General features: G+C 40.8%; 1 protein-coding gene across 3 annotated transcripts in view; it reads right to left on the minus strand.

Moving 5' to 3' along the window:
* Positions 1-23,333, minus strand: part of MIPOL1 (mirror-image polydactyly 1) — a 191,522-nt gene that overhangs the window by 74,884 nt on the left and 93,305 nt on the right. For all 3 annotated transcript variants that reach the window (XM_083508870.1, XM_083508871.1, XM_083508872.1), the window contains exon 9: positions 16,069-16,176. In XM_083508870.1, the coding sequence (XP_083364996.1) occupies positions 16,069-16,176 (108 nt within the window). The remainder of the gene's footprint in view (positions 1-16,068; positions 16,177-23,333) is intronic.

The raw sequence follows: 23,333 nt of genomic DNA on the forward strand, positions 1-23,333 counted from the left end.
TGTAGTATAACCACTTGGCAAGCTGGTCAACTGTAAATGTTGAGGAGAACTGTACTATTTCTCTGCTTCTCCACTTTTCTGAGCAGGTGAGAGAATGTGCACTAAGACACTCTGCACTGCTTGGCAAGATGTTTACTCATAATTACCTGGTAAGTTGGCACTTGTTAAATTGTCAACTATACAGTATTCACTTGATGAAAACCAGTAACTGAGAAAATACATCCAGGTTCTGATCTAACTAAGCTGTGATTCTCCAGATGTTGACTGGCTACAATTCTATTAATCCCTGACCATCAGCCATGGTGGCAGTTGTGGTACAGCAACATCTGTGGAGGGGTCAAAGGTTAGCTACACGTATTCTTAAATGAAAAGCACAAGAGATATGAACTACACTTAGAAAGGAATAAACAAATGCACAAATATAGGATGGGGGACACCTAGCTTGATATTAGCACACACAAAAAGGATCTAAGGGTCTTAGTAGACCACGAGATTAACATGAATCAACTGTGTGAAGCAGTAGCAGCAAAAAAAGGGGGGGCAGGGAGGGGGGAAGAGAGCAAATGCTATTCCAGGCTGCATCAACAGAAGTCTAGTGTCCAGTTCAAGGGAAGTAATGGGACCCCTTTATTCTGCCTTGCTCAGACTCCATCTGCAGTATTGTGTCCAGTTCTGGGCGCCACAATTAAGAAGGGTATTGACAAGCTGGAACACGTGCAGAGGAGGATGGCCAAGATGATAAAGGGTCTGGAAACCAAGCCATGGTGACTTACCATTTTTTTTATCTGAGGGCCACATTCATCCTTGGCATTCATCTGGGGTCCCCATGCCAGTGGTGGGAGTGGCCAAAAGAGGGTGTGCCACCTTCTCTCTCTCTCTCTCTCTCTCTCTCTCTCTCTCTCTTTCTTTCTCTCACGTTTTTCTATGCATGGAACACAAAGGGCATATATAGGCAGCCCACCTCTTCAGCTGATCAATGCAGACCAACTGATATGGGGGCTACCCCCCTCTCCACATACCCAGTGATCAATCTGATAACCAGGGAGAAAGACATGTGGATCCCCATCAGGGCACTCGGCTCTGTCAGCCCCAGCACTTTACATTTCCCCTTTTTGCTACAGCTACAAAAATCAGTGGGGTCTTGGGCAGGGGACAGAATTCCTTGGGTGGCTACATTGCCCCCCCCCCCCACTGGGGAGAGCCACTTATTACAAGCAAATGTATACTGATAATATAATGAGATGATACAGGTTGATACTCTTATTTTATATAAATTATTTCAAAAATTATCATGGGTACATGCTTAAAATACACTGAGGATTAATGAGGAAATATTTGGGCATGCGCCAGAAAGCTTATCAGGAAGGGCTGGTCCACATAAGACAATTTCCCCCAACAATTTCCCCTTTGGATATTATGGACTACAACTTGCATCAGTCCAGCCAATGGTTGGGGATAATGGGAATTGCAGTCTAAAACATCTGAATGACCCCAGGTTGGGAGCAGGTATCAACTCCATCTTCTTTTTTAGCGACAGTGCCAAAATTTGGAAATTGGGTTGGGAAATGATTCCCTCAGTTCAGAAAACATAAAGCAATTAGAAACTGAGTGCAAACTGTCCCTGAAGTTTGAGCCTGGCTCTTAATGGCTTTTCCAGGGACTAGCCCTCTCTCCAGCCCAACTTTCAAATTACCAGCTGTACACAAAAGTTCTTTCTTTTCTGAAGCAACAGTAACATTAGGATAACACCTTCATTAGGACCAGCTAAAATGCCACAAATGCCCAGATTGTAAATAAGATGTTTTTAAAAGCATACGTTGCTCACATTTCAACTATTTGTAGGAAGGAATAAAAAACATTTAGCAAAAGTAAGATCAAAATATTTTGAAACAAGGGTCAAAAGTACGGTTAATGATTAGCTGTGTTAATGGACTGATTTCTGTCTCTCTCTTTTGGATTACAGAGGCAACTCAGCCATCAGGCAGGTCTATCTCCCCTCATTCTTTGGCCACTTCCAGCAGATTGAGAAAAGCTGGAGAGTAAACACAGGTGTTTTAAAACTGGAGCTGCTGTCATGGACAACCACAAACAGCCTTAACTCGACTGTGGCTATGCCTCTTTCCCGCCCTCTCTTTTTAAAAGGAGAGCTTAGCAAGAAAATGTCAAATGTTTCACCTTTCAACACCTCAAAATAACTCAGAGCTTAAGGTATTGTCCAGGAAATCTCAAGCAAATAGTTCTTTTTCTAATTTTCTTTTCAAATGTAGCCAACTTCGAATTAGTCATGTATTTTTTGAATATTTTTTTTTACTAATTACTTTATTTGGAAGATAAGTTTCTTGGTTTCTTGGAAAGCGCTATAGTTATTACACACAAAGAGCATGATCCAGAGAATCAGCAGGCTAATTTACTGGATCCAGCGAAACTACTCGGTGACTTGTTTTTATAAACATCAGCCGCCATGGTCATTCATACCCTTAAGTCGCTGTTGGAGCTGCCTTTGAAGACAGCTCGGAAACTTCCAAGTGGTTCTCCATGCAGCCTCTGCTTGGAACAGGACAACCCTCTGAAAAGCTGCTCTCCAGAGTAGAGTCCAAAGCAGCGCTAAAAGCTGCAGATGGAAAGGGACAATTGGAGCTCAGTTTGGGCATACACAGCCACAATCTATTTAATGACTGCTAAGCGAGATGTTTTGCTTTGAAATGGCAAAAACTGGACCTACTAAAGTAGCAACCATCTCCCATACTGTGCTATGGGCTCAAAAGACACAATGGGTAAATCAAGCTATGGAATCTGTATTATTTAGACAAGAGTGACTTACCCCGAAAGCTGCTTGATTTACCCGGAGAGTTGGGAAGCAGGTGGCACAATCAACCTGGCTGGGCAACAACTTAAAGGGAAATTTGAGATCCTGCACTGGGATATGACATCTATAGTATGGGCACCAGTGTACTTGAAAGATTTATTGTTAAGAAAACACCCCAACTAGTGTATTAGTGAGTAAAACCTGAGAGCTGGCACAGGCAAGAGCAGGCATAGGCAAATTTGGCCTTTCAAATGCTTTGGGATTACAATTCCCATCATGCCTGACCACCGGTCCTATTAGCTAGGGATGATGGGAGTTGTAGTCCCAAAACGTCTGGAGGGCCAAGTTTGCCTATGCCTGGGCAAGAGCCATTTGCCACTGCTACCACCTCCTTTGGTGCTGGCCAGCCCCAGCGGTAGGGTTGTGGATGCATGCTGTTTCATTAACCCTGGTGCTGCCAGCCAGGGGGTTGGATTGCCCCCTAAGTACATTTTTGGTTGCTTCCATGAGAAATTAGCTCTCGTCCCCACCCCAACTTTCAGGTACTAACCTTTTCTTTTTTACTGATGATTCATGAGGCAAGCAGCTTTCATTCAGTAATGTTTGTGCAGCCTTTTCTCTGAACCCCATTTTTTAAAAAACAAACAAACAAACAACCTACAATATCCTATGTATATGTTCAGGCCGATCTTCACAACAAATGATCAAGGAATAACTGGGATCTGCACAACAGTAACCCTATCAATGCAAATACAGTGGTATCTCGTGTTACAGACAGGATCCATTCCAGAGGCCCGTCTGTAACTTTAAATGCCCACAACTCGAAGCATTCTGGTACTTCTGGGTTGCTGCGGGACGTAACGTGAAAAGACGCCACATGAAGCGTACGCAACACAAGGTATGACTGTAACAGCTTATAGGAGGCAACCTTTTTATCAGGATTGCAGGGGCAGGAAAAGATTAAACTACTACTTCTAGTCAGCTCCAAGTCTGTTACTCAACCCCCATAGCCGTTATTTGAATTTCAAAAACTGTACATTACATGCAAAAATGCAACATGTTCAATTTATGTTCAGTTTGGCTCTTTCTGCTTTGGTCTCCACAGCCTGACACGGCAATTCCGGTCTCCAGGCTGGTTCATCTTTGCCTGTATGGCAAACTAAGGCCCGTGGGCTGGATCCGGCCCAATCGCCTTCTAAATCCGGCCCACGGACGGTCCGGGAATCAGTGTGTTTTTACATGAGTAGAATGATGTGTCCTCTTAAGAGCGGTAGTCTCGTAATCTGGGGAACCGGGTTCGCGTCTCCACTCCTCCACATGCAGCTGCTGGGTGATCTTGGGCTAGTCACACTTCTCTGAAGTCTCTCAGTCCCACTCACCTCACAGAGTGTTTGTTGTGGGGGAGGAAGGGAAAGGAGAATGTTAGCTGCTTTGAGACTCCTGAAGGGGAGTGAAAGGCGGGATATCAAATCCAAACTACTACTACTACTACTACTACTACTACTACTACTACTACTACTCTTCTTCTTCTTCTTCTTCTTCTTCTTCTTCTTCTTCTTCTTCTTCTTCTTCTTTAAAATGCATCTCTCGGTTATTTGTGGGGCCTGCCTGGTGTTTTTACATGAGTAGAATGTGTGCTTTTATTTAAAATGCATCTCTGGGTTATTTTGGGGGCATAGGAATTTGTTCATCCCCCCAAAAAAGATATAGTCCTACAGCCCACGGCTGAAAAAGTTTGCTGACCCCTGCTGTATGCCTTTCATGGGCTACAGATGCCTCACAATATCAGATCCTCCAAGTGTCCTATTTTCCAGGGGCATCCCTGATTTAGAGAAGCTGTCTCAGTTTCTGATTTGATCCTGGAATGCCCCACTTTTCCTTAGGATGTACTTATTCTCATTGGAGACATGTTGGGAGGGTATAGAATTATCTGACCCCCGAGTCGTCTGAAGGTAATCTTGTATAGGGAGGGTTTTTAAAAAATGTTTTATTATGTTTTTATATATGTTGGAAGCTGCCCAGGGCAACCTAGTAAGATGTGTGGGGTATAAATAGCAAAATTATCATTAAGGAATGGGACACCCCTATTTTCATCAGAGAAATGTTGGAGGGTATGCAACATTGACCCTGACTGACCTTCATCTACATTAGATGAAAATAAATAATGCTTCATACATGCCTTCTTGTGATATGGGCAGAATAGGCTCAAAACTATGAATTGCACAGAGCTCTACCCTGGCTAAATCCAGATTCCAACTCTGGATCTGTGCAAATGGATTAACCCTGCCTTGCAGCCAGAAACCATTAATCCAAATCACTTGATGCAATCTTGAAACTGCTTGTTCTTTAGTAACCTAATTGCTTTTAATATGTTTGTTCTGGAATAAGTGATTTCTAAACCTGTGGCTTTTAGCATCACACAACTGCCCTTGAACAATGGAATATTCTTTCTTCATTTCCTTCCCACCATCCTTCCAACTCCAAAAGCATCTATTTATTTATTTTAAATTCAAACACAGATTATGTAACGAGTTTCTGGTAAACTTGTGAATGTGTTTTCTGAGTATCAGTTTAGCATTATATATGTCTATCAAGCTAAATGAAATCAGACCACAATAGTACTATGATTACTAGTAGTAGCAGCAGGTTGTTGCAAAAATAAATTTATAAGTTAAAAAGTCAAACCAATTTTATTTCTAATTAATAAATCTCATCAAGTTTGCTTGTCTTCCTTATTTATTAATTACACGGAGCATATTAAATTTATGTGACTAATAAAACTGTAGTTTAATGCTGCATATAAGGGAAATATCAAAGTAAGCTATACTCACAAGAGACACAATAAGGCAATAGGTCTACTCAATGACAAAACTGGATATCATCCAGTGTGATTTTGTGTATGCTTGAAATATTTTTTTTTAAGTTTGCATGTCTTTCTTAGAAGTCCTACATTTTAAAAACAACAAAACCCCCGCTTGTGCTTCTTACAGAAGTAATTCCAAGATGAAATTCCAGTTTGTGAAAAATGTTTTTTCTGGACTCACATCTGCTAAACTGCAGACTAGATTGAAGTCTGGGTTGCAAAGTCTTAAAGTTGTGTAGGTAGGAAGCTACAGTGCTCTGACCTAAGCTGCTTCTGCCTCTACTGCAATGTCAACTTTGCCAGGCAAGTTTTTTAAGTACCGAAAGAGAGGAAACATGAAAGCTGATGTCATTTTCCTTTGAACATAAACAAAACCCAGCAAGAGCGTGAATCTATTTTTCTGAAGAAAAACTGAAAAAACAAAACTTTTGAGAGATGTAGACATTCCTCTCCAAGGTCATAGCTAATAAAACATTTGGAAGACGACATGACACAATTTAGGTTTAAAGGTTCACTTAACTTTGTTCTAATGTTTTGAATTTGACGGGCTCACGTGTCAAAAGATGTTTGCATCGTTTTGTGGTCTGACAATTGATCTGCAAGAATAGTTTTTAAGGAGCTTTTTTCTTTTTTCTTTTTTTTGTTTCAGTTAAAATTAAAATCCATGCTGCCTAATCCTTGGAGTCAATCTGTAATTAAGGGGATTTCAAGAGAGACCATGCGCTGAATTAATGATAAAATTTAATATCTGTTTAATACTCTAACAAAAGAATGAAAACCAGGCGATACACAAAACACCATCACTTCAGTATTTGGTGTAAATTTGCACCAATACTTTCACTAGCAATAATCAGATACTTGATACTTAAGGACACATTTTTTGCAACTGAACGTCTGTTCAGCTTACAGCTAAGGCACTGATCCTATGTACATTCAGGACACTTCCAGATCCTTAGTCTTTGACATGGTGATCATACGATGCAAAGGAGAACAGGGCTGTCAAGGTTCTTTAGAAAGAGGAATTTCAGCAGGTGCCATTTGCCATGAAGGTGTGAGGAAAGCAGCATCCACCAATGTTTCTTCTCCCTCAGACCTCTTAGGTTGGGAGCGTTGTACACTTGGAAGTGGCATTCTGCTCCTCTGCACGTACCTGGCAGTTCAGATACTCCCCCCCCACTCTGTTTTGCGAGAGACTTTCTGTGTTTTTTGTAGTCTAACAACAATGCAAAGGATGTAAAAAAATACCCACCCACGTTACAAATTCCTGAAAGTTCCTTCATAGTGTTGTTTGAGGAACCACAGACTTTCAGAAGCCATTGGACTACAACTCCCACGATCTCTAGCCACTGGCCATGTTGGGTGGGGCTATTGCAGGCACAGGTAAACTCAGCCCTCCAGACGTTTTGGGACTACAACTCCCATCATCCCTAGCTAACAGGACCAGTGGTCAGGGATGATGGGAATTGTAGTCTCAAAACATCTAGAGGGCCGAGTTTGCCTATGCCTGGACTAATGGGAGTTAATCAACATCTTCAAATATCTCAAGGGCTGTCACACAGAAGATGGAGCATGCTTATTTTCTTCTGCTGTGGAGGGGTAGGTCTCGAACCAATGGCTTTGAGTGACAAGAAAGGAGATTCTGACTAAACATCAGGAAGAACTTTCTAACAGGAAGACCTGTTCAACTCTGGAACTATCTCCCTTAGGAGGCTGTGGACTCTCCTTCCTTGGAGGTTTTTAAGCAGAAGTCAGATGGCCATCTGTCATGGATGCTTTCATGGAGATTCCGGCATTGCAGGAGGTTAAATTAGGTGACCATTCCAACTCTATGATTCTGTGATCTGGAGGGGCAGATTCCCCATTCCTAACTGTACAGGTAATATTTTGTATGCTGTGGGATGCTATTGGTAATCTCACTTCCAAACTACCACCCACAGTATGTAGTTATCTTGTATTTGGACTATTTGCCCATAAAGTCCAAGGTTGTCTACTTGGATAGGCAGCAGCTCTCTTTTGCATTACCAGACACTTGATCCTTTTGACTGGAGATACTTGGGAATTCAATCTGCCACTCATCTATGTTACCTATTTATAATAAGATAAAATGTGCTGTAAGAGTACCCCCCCCAAAAAAAAACCCCTGTAGCACACATACCTACAAAAGCAAGAGGGGGAGCGAAGGATGTGCAATAACAGCATTTTAGCCAGAACTTGTATGCTGCTAATTGAGCAAAAATATTCATATCTATATATTTTTTAAATAACTGCATTCTTTGACTGAGTGAACTGGACCTGACAATACACAGGCCTATTCACATACCTGTCTACATACCATTTTGGACTTCATAAATTTACAGCCTAATCCACATTTATATAAGACTGAGGTCTTTGAATTTAACACCTTTTCTTCATATGGATGCCTTTGGGTATTTAAAATCCAAATACATCAGGTTACTGGTTTGTGAACTGAGCTCATCTTAATTGTAAGTTTGGTTCTACAGTGTGAAGTTATTACTGGCAGATTTCATAGGCAAGTGGTGTTCAGTTAATTCTGCTTTCAAACTGAACTATATTTAGTTTATCTGTAATGTTAACATTCTTCATGCCTTTTCTATTAGCGACATTTACATTTTTCTCCTTAATGGAAGGTAAGATTTTGAAATCACAACACTCCTAAGTGAATATTTAAATCAGAGGAGATTGAACTCTTAACGGGGAATGCCAGGCCATTGTATTTATCGCTATAAGAGAGGAGAAGAACTTCTCTGAGCTTATTGCTTCCTACTGAATAATTCATTTCTGTATAAGTATAATGAAATACTCAAATCAAAGTACATGCCAGGACTGAGCAATCAGGTTCTGCAAGGATGACACATCCTAATATAGTCTCGGCTGAAATCTCCAAGTATTTGTGCTGCTTTAATATCTTCCCCACAGTGGGACTGCGTTCAGCTTGACTTACTTGTGAGTAGTAGTCATGTTTAGTATTTGTGCCTAGCTCTTATGAAGGAACAACATACAACAAGGAAGCTACACAGCTTATTGGCTTTCCAAATCACAGAGAGAATGTGGGATCTGCACAGTTGATTCGTAGTTAAGCCTATTACGTACGTGTGAGGATCCATTCTATGCGTGTGTTACAGTTGCTTGTCTTGTACACTGAGACAACTAGAGTGACATTTTCATTCTATTACACCTTTATCACCCAATATTGGAGCAATAAGGGACAACCAAGTATTGGGCATAGCAGAATCTGCTGGCAGGTGACAGAAGACTTCAGATAAGGCCAGTGCCAATTTGGACCATAAAGAAGGCTGATTGCTGAAGAATTGATGCTTTCGAATTATGGTGCTGGAGGAGACTCTTGAGAGTCCCATGGACTGCAAGAAGATCAAACATCTCCATTCTGAAGGAAATCAGCCCTGTGTGCTCACTGGAAGGACAGATCCTGAAGCTGAGGCTCCAGTATTTTGGCCACCTCATGAGAAGAGAAGACTCCCTGGAAAAGACCCTGATGCTGGGAAAGATGGAGGGCACAAGGAGAAGGGGACGACAGAGGACGAGATGGTTGGACAGTGTTCTCGAAGCTACAAACATGAGTTTAACCAAGCTGTGGGAGGCAGTGGAAGACAAGAGTGCCTGGCGTGCTCTGGTCCATGGGGTCATGAAGAGTCGGACACGACTAAACGACTAAACAACTACAACCATTTTTATGTCCAATGATAAATCCACAGCTCTTTGTGAAAATGAATCATGGACACCAGATTAAAATCCATTAAAAGGCACAATATTCTTTAGGTGGTGGAAGAGAGGGGACATGAACATTGCCCTTCCAGCACAATTATGACTCTCGCTGGCTTAGTAAACCATCTGAAACAGAGTTTAGCTGTATGATCTGCTCATCTCATGATCACAGTAGACACTGGTTTACAAATGCCTGGAGCAGCACTGGAGCCACTTCCCCACAGTTTCTTCCTACGTAACACAAGTAATGACAATATGATAGAAGCACACGGATGGCGTGAATCATGGTGTGGTTTCTTCCCATGCAAATTATGCCTGGCTCCCAGAGAAGGGGATGATCACACAGAAAAAACACTCACATGTCACTCTCCTCCTCTACAGTGTTCTGGAGACCATCTTGGCTGTGAGTCCAGGAAGAACTGCTCCCTGCCTTGTAGGCCTATTCCCACCTGGCCTGGTGGGGGCAGGACACTGACTGACGCCAGCTACAGAGACTGACGCTACTGAACAGACTATCGGCTCACGGTATTGTTTGGGGAGATTTGTTCCTCTTATTGATATCATTTTTTGGTATCTTTATTTTCAGCTCTTATTTAATGTGGAGTTCTTCAAATTGGCTGTGCGCTTTTTGATGTATTTGTAATTATCTACCCCCCCCCCCATGCTGTAAGCTGCCTTGAGCATGGTTTTAGCTATGGAAAGGAGGCATACAAATAAAATGATGCATGTAATGGGAAAGCATGGATGAAGCCACATGGAAGCTGCTCCCATGCCATGTAGTCTTATGTGTTCTGGGTCTGGGAATGGCTTCCTTAGAGCCTGTAAAGCAAATACTTTCAGGATAGAGCCTTAGTTGGCTGCCAGCACTCAGCAGGACAACATAGCAATAAAGTTCTTACAAAAAGCAGCTGCCGGCAACAATGTGCGGGGAAGTATTTATTTCCAACTGTTCCAGCACAGGTCAAAGCCACTGGAAATGAAGACTGATCTACACTGCTACTGGTGGGTATGTTTTGTCACAGACACCTGGAGTTGGTTCACATGTAATGTCAAAGTTTGCCATTATGTCTGAATCAGAGGTAGACTAAACTCATGGATGAAACTTTCAAGTATTAGACGGGACAAACTGACCAGTAGGTCTAACCAAGTACCCCCGAATACGCAACAGCAACATCCTACCTCTTGCGGGCTTTCATGACTTGGAAGTTATTCTTGCTGAATTTTCACCTACTGTACAGCTAGAAACATCAGAGCCCTGCCAATAATTTATCTAGTGTGGATTTTAAAAGCAATAGATTTCTTCATTTAGTATTTGCTCTCACTTCTGGCTCACATGCCTAATCACACCACCATACACTTATCAATTTCCTTATTGTTTCCTTTTTCCAGTATGTGGGGGGACGACCCTAAATTCTGAACCAACGCTTAAATGTTAAAACTATTAAAAAGTTGCAAAAAATAAAATTAAAGTACATTTACGGATCTCCCTGCATTTGCTGGTGTTATTCCTGTTTTAGAATTCCCGGCTTGGATACTATTATGGTAGGGAGTTTGGTAAAATAGTTTGCAAAACTATTTATACAGATACATTATTTGAGAAACTATCCATTCTGATGTCCTCATTGGTCACAGGACTACAGTCAAGAAGATCCTTCAGATTAAGAATGAAAGAAAAGTTGAAAAGTGCAAACATGTATTATCTTTTGAGCCAAGGCTAGTTGGCAGCCTTGAGAATGCATTAAGGCTTTTGTCTCATCTCTTGTGAGGAACTTGCTCATGACATCTACAAATTTCAAGCCACACAAAAGAAAGAGGCTATATCAGGTAAAGGGGCCCTGGTACTATTTTTTAGAAAACAGACGAGGCTTAGAAATATTTATATATGCTTTGCCCCACCTATGTCTCCTCAGTGTCTATTACAGACCGAAGGTGGAACGGCATTTTCAGATAAGGAGGTCATGCATGGGTCGGAGAAAGACCTTTGCTATTTAGAGCTTCCTAAGGCTTGCTTTTGGGGTGAAGGGTTTACGTAACCAGCGTTTATAAGATTTCACTAGAGCACAAACAACAATGTATCGTTATGCACTAATGGTGAATGGGACAATCTAATGGAGGGTTATTTTGACACTCGCCCTAAGAAGTACAGTTCACTATTGATACCTTTTTAAAGCCCCCCCTTAAAGTCCCAGTTATACTGCAGCTAAAAACCACACACTATTAAGGCTGTAATCTTTCAAATACTGCAATCCTGTTGTTGTTTAGTTGTGACCGACTCTTCGTGACCCCATGGACCAGAGCACGCCAGGCACTCCTGTCTTCCACTGCTTCCCGCAGCTTGGTCACTCATGTTTGTACTGCAATCCTATACAGTGGTGCCTCGGGATAAGAACTTAATTCGTTCTGGAGGTCCGTTCTTAACCTGAAACTGTTCTTAACCCGAAGCACCACTTTAGCTAATGGGGTTTCCCGCTTCCACTGTGCCGCCACCGCCCGATTTCTGTTCTCATCCTGAAGCAAAGTTCTTAACCCGAGGTACTATTTCTTGGTTAGCGGAGTCTGTAACCTGAAGCGTCTGTAACCCAAGGTACCACCACTGTACATGCTTAACTAGGTAGACGGAAGCTGCTTTAAACTCAACGGGACATGCTTCTGAGTAGACACATGATTGTGCTGAAACACAGATCTGTCTTGAGAGTCACTAGAGGGTCTGTTGTGATTCTATAAAACAATCCCACTTTAAAGGAAAGAGGATATTTAACACTTCACCCATGTCAATTTAGATATGTATTTGACTTACATCCCAGGTTTAGATTAACAGCATGTCCCCCAGAGGAAAAGCTTTTTCATATGATTCCGCCCCGCCCCCCAATAAAATAAAGCATATTGCTTGACAACAACTTAACATTTCTGGTAGTGTGACATCTCTCTTTTGGCTACAAAATCGGTTACTTACAGAGATGCAGTAGTAAAAGCAAAATTAAAGAGCATGGAACGCTCTTCTTATCCCTACCCCACCTTCATTTTTAATTTTAAAATCTGAACATTCTGTATAGTGATGAGGAATCCCAGGCATCTAAAATGTTTGATTCGTGTTTCAAAAACAAACAAACCTGGGGCAGGACTAAAACCCCCCACACGAAAACCTGCTGCTCCTATTCATTTGAAATGTTTTCCCGGACAAGAGTATTATTGTGCATATATGAACTAAACAAGCTACGTATTATTAAACATTTATATTATACCCCCTCCCTTCAGGCCTCAATGTACACTGGGATTAACTCACCATTTAAATGTAATCTATTTTGCTTCTGGAAATATTTTTTCCTTGACCAAATGTCTCCTTCTTTTAACCACAAAGAAAAAGGCTGCTGTGCTCTCAATCCTTTTGTCTTTGGTAACAAGCGAAAGAATACTCTTGCTAATATGTGCTTTCATCTCCAGTGAAACGGACACTTAGGCACACAATTAAAATTACTCATACAAATGAGTCAATAGTACTATTTGTGTAAAGAGAGCCACATATGTAAATATCATCCGAATCAAAATCTCGCCGCACAAAGTGGCATGCCACTTCTGAGAAGCGTGTGAGTTTTTCTTTTTGGGAAGCGGGGAAATAGGCAAGAGGCAATTCAGCTTGGCTAGTTAGCCCTGTGAAAGATTAGCCCTGTCTAATTCTTCTACTGTTGGCTTTCAGGCAGTATAGAATCTCTGGAAGTGGGGTCACATGAGACATGTGGCCATTTTCAGACACCTCTATACAGTAGTCATGATATTTGTGCAAAGTGAGATTTCTGATTTTCCATGATCTGTAAGGTACATTTGTCAGATTCAGAGATTGCAACAATTGATGTTGCTGAAACCTCTGGGTTTCTATGCCACACATAATATCAATCACATTAAGAATTGTAAGACGTCATCCTAATCAGTCTGTGTTATACTATCTACGACAAACCTACAATATTTACTGCACATACCTGCTGTTGCTGGAAACATGGACGAAGTAGATGAATCTCAAAGGAAACAATTAGGATAATTATATAAAAGGTAGTGTGGTGGCCCCTACCCTTTGGAACACTATCTTCTTATGTACCAGACAAGTGCCATTTCTATTATGATTTCAGCACCTACAAAAGACCTTCCTTTTCTCAATAAGCCTTTTAAGACTATATTTTATCCCAATCTGTATTTGCACATTTGAAATGCTTTTTATATATGAACCTGCTCTATGTTACATATGTTTCTACTGTTGATGTTTTCATTGCTGAATCACCTTGAAACATTTCATAGAAAGTGATTCACAAATGGGATTAATTGAGAAATAGATAGCTGTAAAAATGTCTTCAACACGAGTCCACTTTTTAAAAGCCAGCTACAATGTTTTAGCTTTACTGAAAAGAATATTTGTGGTGACAAATATTATGTATTGTAAGCAGGACAATTTTGCCAAAGAGGAAAATTGTGTATTCCTCTCTGAATGACTCAACTGCCTTGCAGGAATACATGAAAACATTTACAGTGTGAAAATGCATAGGGTGGGTAATAACAACTACTTTGGCACAGTAACTTCAAAGTATCAAACGTGACAACTCTGAGCGATGTTACTTTAGTGTTGCAGGCACAAATATTCAGTTCTGAATGGGAGTTTGATAGTTTAGCCCTGTGTGACTGGAATGATAAATGCTGAGCTTGGTTCAGATAATTAAACAATAACTAAGTAAAAAGCACCTTGGACATCCGGGGATGAATAACATTTGATTTCACGTTAGCCTAATTTCCCCCTCATCTAAGTGCTTTTAGAGCCTTCCCATGACACACAAACAAGGACTGGTTTTTATATCTACTGCTTTGTGAAAATTCCATGAATTATGACTATACTTAGCTTCATGAGTTGCCACAAGTCCACTTGTTGATAGAGCCTAGGAATGGGCAAATCGGTTTTCTCTCAGGTTCTCATTTTTCCAATCTTAAATTGGAGAACCTTTTTTTTAAGTCCTCATGAAAATCTACCAGCATTTTATTGTGAATTCCTAATATATACATTGTGTACAATTTTGGCTCATATACACAATTTTGCAAAGCAATTACTATAGCACATTTTTGCACGTGTGTTTTTGTGTGCATTATTTTTGCTAATATATGCATTCAATGCACACGTTACCCAAGTATATGCATTTTTGAACACACTGTTTGGCCAGTGAACTGCACCCAAAAATTTGGAGATGTGCTAATTTCAGAGGCTGGCTGTGTTTCGGTTTACATATTGCTTTGGAAAGTGTGAATTGGGCAGGTTCGCTTTTAAATCAAATGGGGTTCAGTTTTCTTCTCCATCCCTAATGGGGACAAATGTTTTCACATTTCAGAACTAATCAATATAGACAACAGAAATGTTGATCCTCAAGCTAACTTAACAAGAAGAAAGGTGGGAAATGAGAACAAGTTTAAAGGAATAAAACAGCTGTAGGCTCCAGACAAAGATCTCTCTTTTCTTTTCATTATACATGTTGGGATGATGTAGAAATATATGTCTCATGAGCCCTGCAGTGCTGCTGGGATCAGGCTTGAGAACAGGCTCCGATGTGGGTGGAGGAGGTTGAACAGAAGATGGCAGCAACTGAACTGGCGTTTGAATTGGAGTATGAAGCCTTGCTGCTCAGAACCAGGCCCCACCTTCACAGATGGGATCAGACCCACCCACTCCAACCAAGTGTATGCTTGCAACCCTAATATTCCAGAGAGGTGAGAGAGCCTTGATTGTGAGCTCACCACACCTTGTCTTGGCAGGAAAACTCGTTGGGACATCTTCCAGGCTTCTGTCCAATTCTGAACTTCTTGCCCTGCTCCTGAATCATGAATCCTGCCTGCTGTGAGCCTTTACCATCACTTGCCTGAAGTAAGATCCTCTGTCTGCATGCATTGGCTTGGAGCAAGGACAACATGGATCTTTTAAAAACATTATTTTAATCTGTTTTCCCCTTTTGGTTCCTAAGAGGGTCTCGCAAGGAAAGGCAGTGTCAACATAAGATGCCCTTTCTAAAGCTAAAGTATCATTTCCCTCAAATCTTCCCACTTTGCTGCCTTTTATCCTTCTCTTCTTTCCTTCTCTCTTCCTCCTCCTCCTTTTTATCTCTTTCTCCCTTTTATCCTTCCTGACAAGACTTCCCCCGCCGAAACTGAGAAGAGGACTCACAAGCTACCCTTTTGCAAACATCAGTATCAACTATGTGGTCACTACTAGGATAGGTCAACAATCTTATTAATACAGCACACACTACCTGAAGCATATCAAACAGACATTCTTTAGAAATATTCATTTTGTACAGTTACCGCTGGGCAAACAGCGACAATTTCCCCCCAAACACTATAGAGCTAGAATACTGCCAGAAGCGAACCGGTGTGAATTGAACGTTAGTTACCATAACACAGCCTGTCAATTTGGAGAATATGTTGTTTTTATTTTGTTGTGCTCATAGGCGCACACACACCACTAAATAATACCATAACAGAAGGGTGCTGTATCTGTGTTTAAAGAAGGGGTTGTTGGCAAACAGCGAAGCTCACTTCTGCCGAAATGTACACAACTGATATATGCAGCACAGAAAGCTGGCACCCAGGGCTTACAACCTTAATTTGCCTGCAAGAAGGAATGGAGATTTACCTTCAGAGCACGTTCTTGATTGTTTTCAGCAGTCAGATGTCTCGTGTTGTTTGCAGAAGTCTGGTTCTGCTCTTTCATATGATGAAGCTCCTGCTCCAGCAGTTTGCACTGCAACGAGGGAAGAATCCCATTAAGTGAAGGAGCTGGGACAGATCTTTTCTCCTCCAGCAAGCCAAATGAATTAATGCAAATAAAACATATTATATTATATTATATTATATTATATTATATTATATTATATTATATTATATTATATTATAGAATTGATTTAAACTTCACATTTAAACATGTGATCTAGGATATGAGATAACACAGATTTTGGTTTATTCATTCTCTCACGGTATAATTACTCACAGACAAAAATGCAAATTCCCATGACTAACACAACATATCTGAAAGACGGCATATAAATTATTGAGAAAAAATAATATTCTAAGTCAGAATGAGAAGCAATTTTGGCATTAAATAGCTACACACACACACACACAGAGAGAGAGAGAGAGAGAGAGAGAGAGAGAGAGAGAGACTTGTCTACATTCTGACTTAGATGATTTTATATACGGGAAAGTAAAGTTGCATGTAAAATGTTGAATTGGAAGTTACAGCCACAATGTTATGCATTGCTTATTAAAAACAATGTGAAACAAAACAGATTATACACTGCACACCCTATCTCATGCCAGTTAAAGATACAGCTATAAACATCATGTGTTTGCATTAATAATTAGAGTTTAGTACTAAGCAGCAGAATTGTTAATTATTTGTCTGACAGGGAGCATGCTTCAAAGAATTAAACAACAAAGATATAGGCCAATATATTGGATGGGCATCTAACCAACTTTCCAGAAGGTCATGAGGTGCAATTCCTAGTTATCCTGGCTTAAAGGTAAAATGTGGTTTGGAGGGCAAAATAAATACAGAAAAATTCAAGACCAAAGAACCATAAGGTGTATAAGGGAGGCTGGAGAACAATCACAAAACACAAAAGGGAACCTCTGAAAGCATGGAGACCTGTAACATAAAAACTCTAAATCAACTGTATACCAGAAAATGTTAGGAAAAGTATGTCCTGATAACATTTGCACACTCAGCAGTGTGAAATTTGTCAACTGAAAAACACATTTCCTGAAATGTGCCCAAAACTTTGGGAGAATTCATTTTGGAGTGCAATATTGCTATCAGATACATGAGGCAAATCCCAACAATGTACCAATGGGCATAAAAAAACTTCATTTTCTTTGTATAGCCCTCACAGAAGAGAGGAAAGGTAAGACTCATTCGCAGAAACAAAATACTACAATTGGATACCACCCATGGGGTATGTTATTGAAGAGATTTTACCTACATATATTAATCTCTGAATAAGCACAAATGTCTTTCTCCAATGAATAACAAAGTTACAATATTAATAAAATTGCAATATAAGCAATTCCTGAAGAGAATAGGTACAGAATGCCAAAAAGAAAGAACAGATTTTTGTGGAAAATAAGACATTTTCCATATTGAACTATTTATTCTCATAAGCAACATCCAGATGTGCAGACTGGCTAGAGTCCAATCTACAGTAGCAAATGCTTAGGTCCTACTAAAATCAATGAAATTTAAATATGTTTAAGAGTGAAATGAACTGCAACAATTATAGCTTTCATTTAATATTAGTTTAATGCTCCTCAAGATGTTAACTGGATTGATGCAACTAGAGTGATCAGTAAGAAAACTTGTCTATGCAAATATCTAGAAGATTCAGGTTGATAGGTTAGGCATAATTGGAAAACAAAAGTCATTTAATGTTATCTTGAACCTGGTATCAACATCACCAAGCAGCTTTCCTTATTGTGACAGAAGTATATTATAAACATCTAACATGCATTCTGGTGGAGTTCTGGGGCTGTTTATTTATTTAGATTAGAAATAAGAAAACCTTGCCTATTCCCAGAAGTAGGATTTGGAAGGTGACTCTCACTTTCTCCCTCACACAACCCAGAGAACAACTAACCTCTGGAGAAAATAAACTATGCTTTTATATCTCGGCACCAGGATTTCACTAGGCCATAATGTTTGAAAGAGAAAGTAGTTGATAGATGCAGAAAATAACGGGTTGCATCCGATTTAGTCATCTGGTTCACTTTCCCTCTGTCTTCTCCCCTCCCAATTTTTATGGAGTTTTCCCCAATCCCATGGAGCAGATTTGGGGATGGAGTTGTGGGGGACAAAAGGGAGAGGAAGTTCCACTGCACAAGCGGAAACCCTTGTATGAATGATGGCGTTGGATACTTATTGTCTTTGTACTACATAAAGACTACATAAAGTACTGTATATGTAGTAGTAGTAGTAGTAGTAGTAGTAATAATAATAATAATAATAATAATAATAATAATAATAATAATAATAATAATTTTTATTTATACCCCGCCCTCCCCAGCCAAGACCGGGATCAGGGTGGCTAACACCAGGTATAAAAACAATTGATTAAAACACAACTTAAAAACAAGATTAAAATACAACATTAAAACACAGCCTCATTTCAGACAAACTGAAATCAAAACTTTTTGGGAATTAAAACGTCAAGTCTTCACCAAGGCCAACTATCCAGACTGGTCCTATGGGGGCCAGAAAAAAAGCCAGGGAAGTCCCCAAATAGGAGTTCCATCACACATATATTTCAGAGCACTTTTAGTCTGAAAATGTTCATGGGCAAGCGCAATGTTCTTATGCACTTAAAGGCTGGTATAATAATAATAATAAATTTGTATTTATACCCCACCCTCCCCAGCCAAGACCAGGCTCAGGGCGGCTAACAACCAATAATAAAAAAGTTGATTAAAATACAATTTAAAAGATTAAGATACAATATTAAAACATTAGGGTACAATTCTCTTCATAGGAGGAGAAAGGAAAAAGAAAGAGAGGGAGGGAATCAAACTGATTCCAAGCCAAAGGCCAGGTGGAACAACTCCTGCAGGGTCCTGGTCTCATGGGCAGAGCATTCCACCAGGACGGGGCCAGTGTTGAAAAGGCCCTGGCCCTGGTTGAGGCTAATCTGACTTCCTTAGGGCCCGGGACCTCTAGGGCAGTGTTCCCCAACCTTGGGCCTCCAGCTGTTTTTTGACTATAACTCCCATCATCCCTCGCTAGCAAGACCAGTGGTCAAGGATGATGGGAATTGTAGTCCAAAAACAGCTGGAGGCCCAAGGTTGGGGAACACTGCTCTAGGGTGTTGCTATTTACGGACCTTAAGGTCCTCCACGGAGTATACCGGGAGGTGGTCTGGTAGGTACGAGGGTCTTAGGCCGTGAAGGAATTTCAGAACTGTAAAATATTTAAGAGATTGAGTCTGCAGTCATCTGTACAGTCTGGCCCAATTCAGTTCCACGTTGCTTCCTTCCTTCCCCATTCTCTACTTGGGGAGTATTCTGGGGTTGGGCAGGGGAAAGAAGTGGAAGAGCATCTGCTTTGCTTGCAGAATGCCTTGAATTCAACCCGTCATCTCCAGGTAGGTCTGGGAATTTCTGGAGGCTGAAACCCTGGAGACACATTGCCAGTCAATGTAGACAATAAGGAGGAAGACAGTCTGAGGTAGTTTCCTATGACGCTTCCTATTGTGTCTATAGGATTCCCAGGCTATTGACTGCGTCCATCTATTGGCAGCATTCTTCCAGTGGCTTGCATGGAGCGGAGCCTGGATTGACCCTCTATTTGGCCAAAGGTCCCATCAAATCCAGTGGGACTCAAGACTAAACCTGCACAGTTTGAGGCCAAAGGTGAAGGAGACAAGTTATGTTTACTGATAGTGAGATTACTAAACAGGAAGCATTTATCCAGTGCACCGAGCAGCCAACTTCAAAGCTTGTTTTTATCGATGATCTTTTGATCCTAGCTTATTTGTTAACTTATTTTAATAGTGTACATCCTCCTTTTTTAAAAAAGTCAAAAATCAAAACTGAAACTCAGTTGACATGTTGGAATAAAACTCCATGTTCCAGACAAAGGTGGTTTAACAGATTTCAAAACTGTTTTATTATTCTGTTCTTCTCTTTATTTTCTTTTGAAAGAACTGCACATGAGGACAGTTTCCGATCCAAAGATTTCTCAAAGAAAGCAAGCAGTTTTCACTGTGATTTTTTTAAAAAACAAAAAACACACAGTCTCCCCCTTGTCCCAAATTCATCATGATTGCTTGAGAGGCAAATATCTCACCACTTGGATGCTACACAACTCCTTCCTTTGCAGACAAAAATAATATCAAACTCTTCCAGTCAAAACACAAACCAACCTTTGGTGTCAATGTGAGTTATGTACATTGAGCAGCAGATGTTTGGAAACACTTGTATTTATCTAAATTGATTTTATCCTTTTCTTTTCCATTTAAAAGAATTAGTTTCTTCTTCCACTAAATGATGGTCTAGATAGATTTATTTAATTATGCCATAATTCTGAATTATTATTTTTTTTCGTTTTTAAAAAGTATGAAGTCTTTCCTCTACACTTCTGGCAAGCGGTCAACAAGAGTGTTTAACTGATTATTTTTACAATGCCCAGCCGTTTTAAACCTCCTGGATTTCAGAAGAGTGAAAAAGAAAGAAAGAAAGAAAAAGAGCTTTGGTAGAGGTCAGACCCCAGGAACATCTGCATTTTTAGAAAAAAAATTATTTGATTAGGAAAAGAAACATTTAACATTTCAACTTGGGGGAAAATGCAATGCAGCTCTAACATCTTGCCAATCAGAAGCCATAAAAGGTTTGATTAAACACTACTTGTCTCACTGCTGTAATCCAGTCTGAGCTTGAAGCTGTCATGAACTCAAAGATAACTTTGTATATTTGTCTTGCTCCTAATAAATATCAGTTTATGCATAACAGGAAGAAGAAATGTGGAATGCAAAATTCTGTTAAACCATGTTGGGGTGTGTGTGTGTGATTTCAGATGCAACTCTTGAGGAGCACAAATCCCACTCAATTTAATTTGATTTGCATGAAGGTTACTGGAGCTTATGATCTTATTAGGGCATCTGGCTGGAAACCCAGCCAGATGGGCAGGGTACAAACAATAAATTATTATTATTATTATTATTATTATTATTATTATTATTATTATTATTATTATTATTATTACTGCTGCTGCTGCTACTACTACTACTACTTTTAGGCAAAATGCTACTAAATAAAGTTACCATGGAACAATGAGTATATTAGGAACCAAACTGAAACAAACAATGCATGCTGTTATCGTTATTTGCGAAATTTGTATACAGTGGTACCTTGGGTTGTATACGCTTCAGGTTACATATGTTTCAGGTTACAGACTCCGCTAACCCAGAAATAGTGCTTCAGGTTAAGAACTTTGCTTCAGGATGAGAACAGAAATTGTGCTCCGGCAGCACGGCAGCAGCAGGAGGTCCCATTAGCTAAAGTGGTGCTTCAGGTTAAGAACAGTTTCAGGTTAAGGACGGACCTCCAGAACGAATTAAGTACTTAACCCGAGGTACCATTGTACTGCCTTCAGCCATAGATCTCAAGGCAGTTCACAACATACGACTATCATTCATATCTCCTCTGACTTGTCCAATGTTTTTTTGAAAATTTAATTTTGTGATGGCAGTTGGCAGATCTGTTGAGGAAGGGCAGTGGCAGAGCATGTGGCTTGCATGCTGCAATTTCAAGGTTCAATCCCAGGTAGGGCTGGAACGATTCCTGGAGAGCTAGTCAGCATGAACCAATGGGATGGGCCTTCAAACATGTCACCAGTATTCAGAGACGTTAGAAGGAACTAGTCCAGTCTAAGACACATGGGAGTCCTTTCTGATGGGAGAAAAACAAGGACCACCATTTCAGGTTTTACATAGGTGTCCTGCTTTTGTAAGTTATTGGGTTAATTTATTGCCAGTTGTCCTACAAAGTTCTGTGGACTGGTTCAAGCAGGCATGTACACAACAGTCCCTCATAACCAATCAACACCCAGTGACTCTCAGGCAAATATCTGAGGGAGATGAGGATCACACTCACAGAATAAGCTATTCCTATTCAGCAGACTTTTTGTATCAGTTCCGTTGCTTCCCCTAGCACAGGCATAGGCAAACTCACCCCTCCAGACGTTTTGGGACCACAATTCCCATCATCCCTGACCAGTGGTCCTGTTAGCTAGGGATGATGGGAGTTGTAGTCCCAAAAACATCTGGAGGGCCGAGTTTGCCTATGCCTGACCTACCAGTTCTAAGATGAGGATGCAATTTTGCATCCAATGAAATCAAAACTGTTGACAAGCATATTGGCTAAGAACCGATTGTGCCCTGCATGACTCAAAACACTCTTCGGTTCACACCACTTGCTCCTCCCAATTTCTGCTGATTTCTGTCCTCTTTTTGCAGCCCCCACCCCCAATTCCATTCAGATGGATCTCCCAACCTTCAGGAGCTGCAACTGTGGGGAAAACAGATAGGAATGACCCATTCCATCAGAAAATCCAGGCCGTAGCATTGGAGTTGACAGTGGTCTGGTTGAACTATGGCTTAGTATGAATGAGCAAGCATGCTAGGACATGGTGAAAATATTGCGGCCACTCTGCTTGTGCCTTGCCCCTGCCGCACCACCAGGAGCTAAATTGTGGTTTGGCATAGCCTTCTGTGCAAACCTGGGCTCATGATTTATCTTGCTCCAGACAAACCATGAGCTATAAATCAAGTTTTGTTTTTGACGTAGTGCTCATGGTTTGTTTGAGAGAGACAAACCACAAGCCCAATTTTGCACATAACATTAACCAAACCATGGCTAGCTTTCTGGTTTGTGGAGGCCACAGGAGCAGGGCAGGAACAAAGCAGACACAGTTTTGTACCTGTGCACCAGATTTCCTGCTGTGGGTTAAACCACAGAGCCCAGGACTTGCCGATCAGAAGGTTGGCGGTTCGAATCCTTGCAATAGGTGAGCTCCCATTGTCTGGTCCCTGCTCCTGCCAACCTAGCAGTTCGAAAGCACGTCAAAGTGTAAGTAGATAAATAGGTACTGCTCCGGCGGGAAGGTAAATGGCGTTTACGTGCGCTGCTCTGGTTCGCCAGAAGCGGCTTAGTCATGCTGGCCACATGACCCGGAAGCTGTACGCCGGCTCCCTCGGCCAATAAAGCGAGATAAGCACCGCAACCCCAGAGTCGGTCATGACTGGACCTAATGGTCAGGGGTCCCTTTACCTTTTTACATACCCAAATTCATATATATACCTAAATATACTGAAGTCAGTATATTTCATTTCCTTACGCTGAATCAATAGTTATGGC

This window comes from Podarcis liolepis (assembly GCF_965112155.1).
Source record: "Podarcis liolepis genome assembly, chromosome: 1".
Lineage (NCBI taxonomy): Eukaryota > Metazoa > Chordata > Lepidosauria > Squamata > Lacertidae > Podarcis > Podarcis liolepis.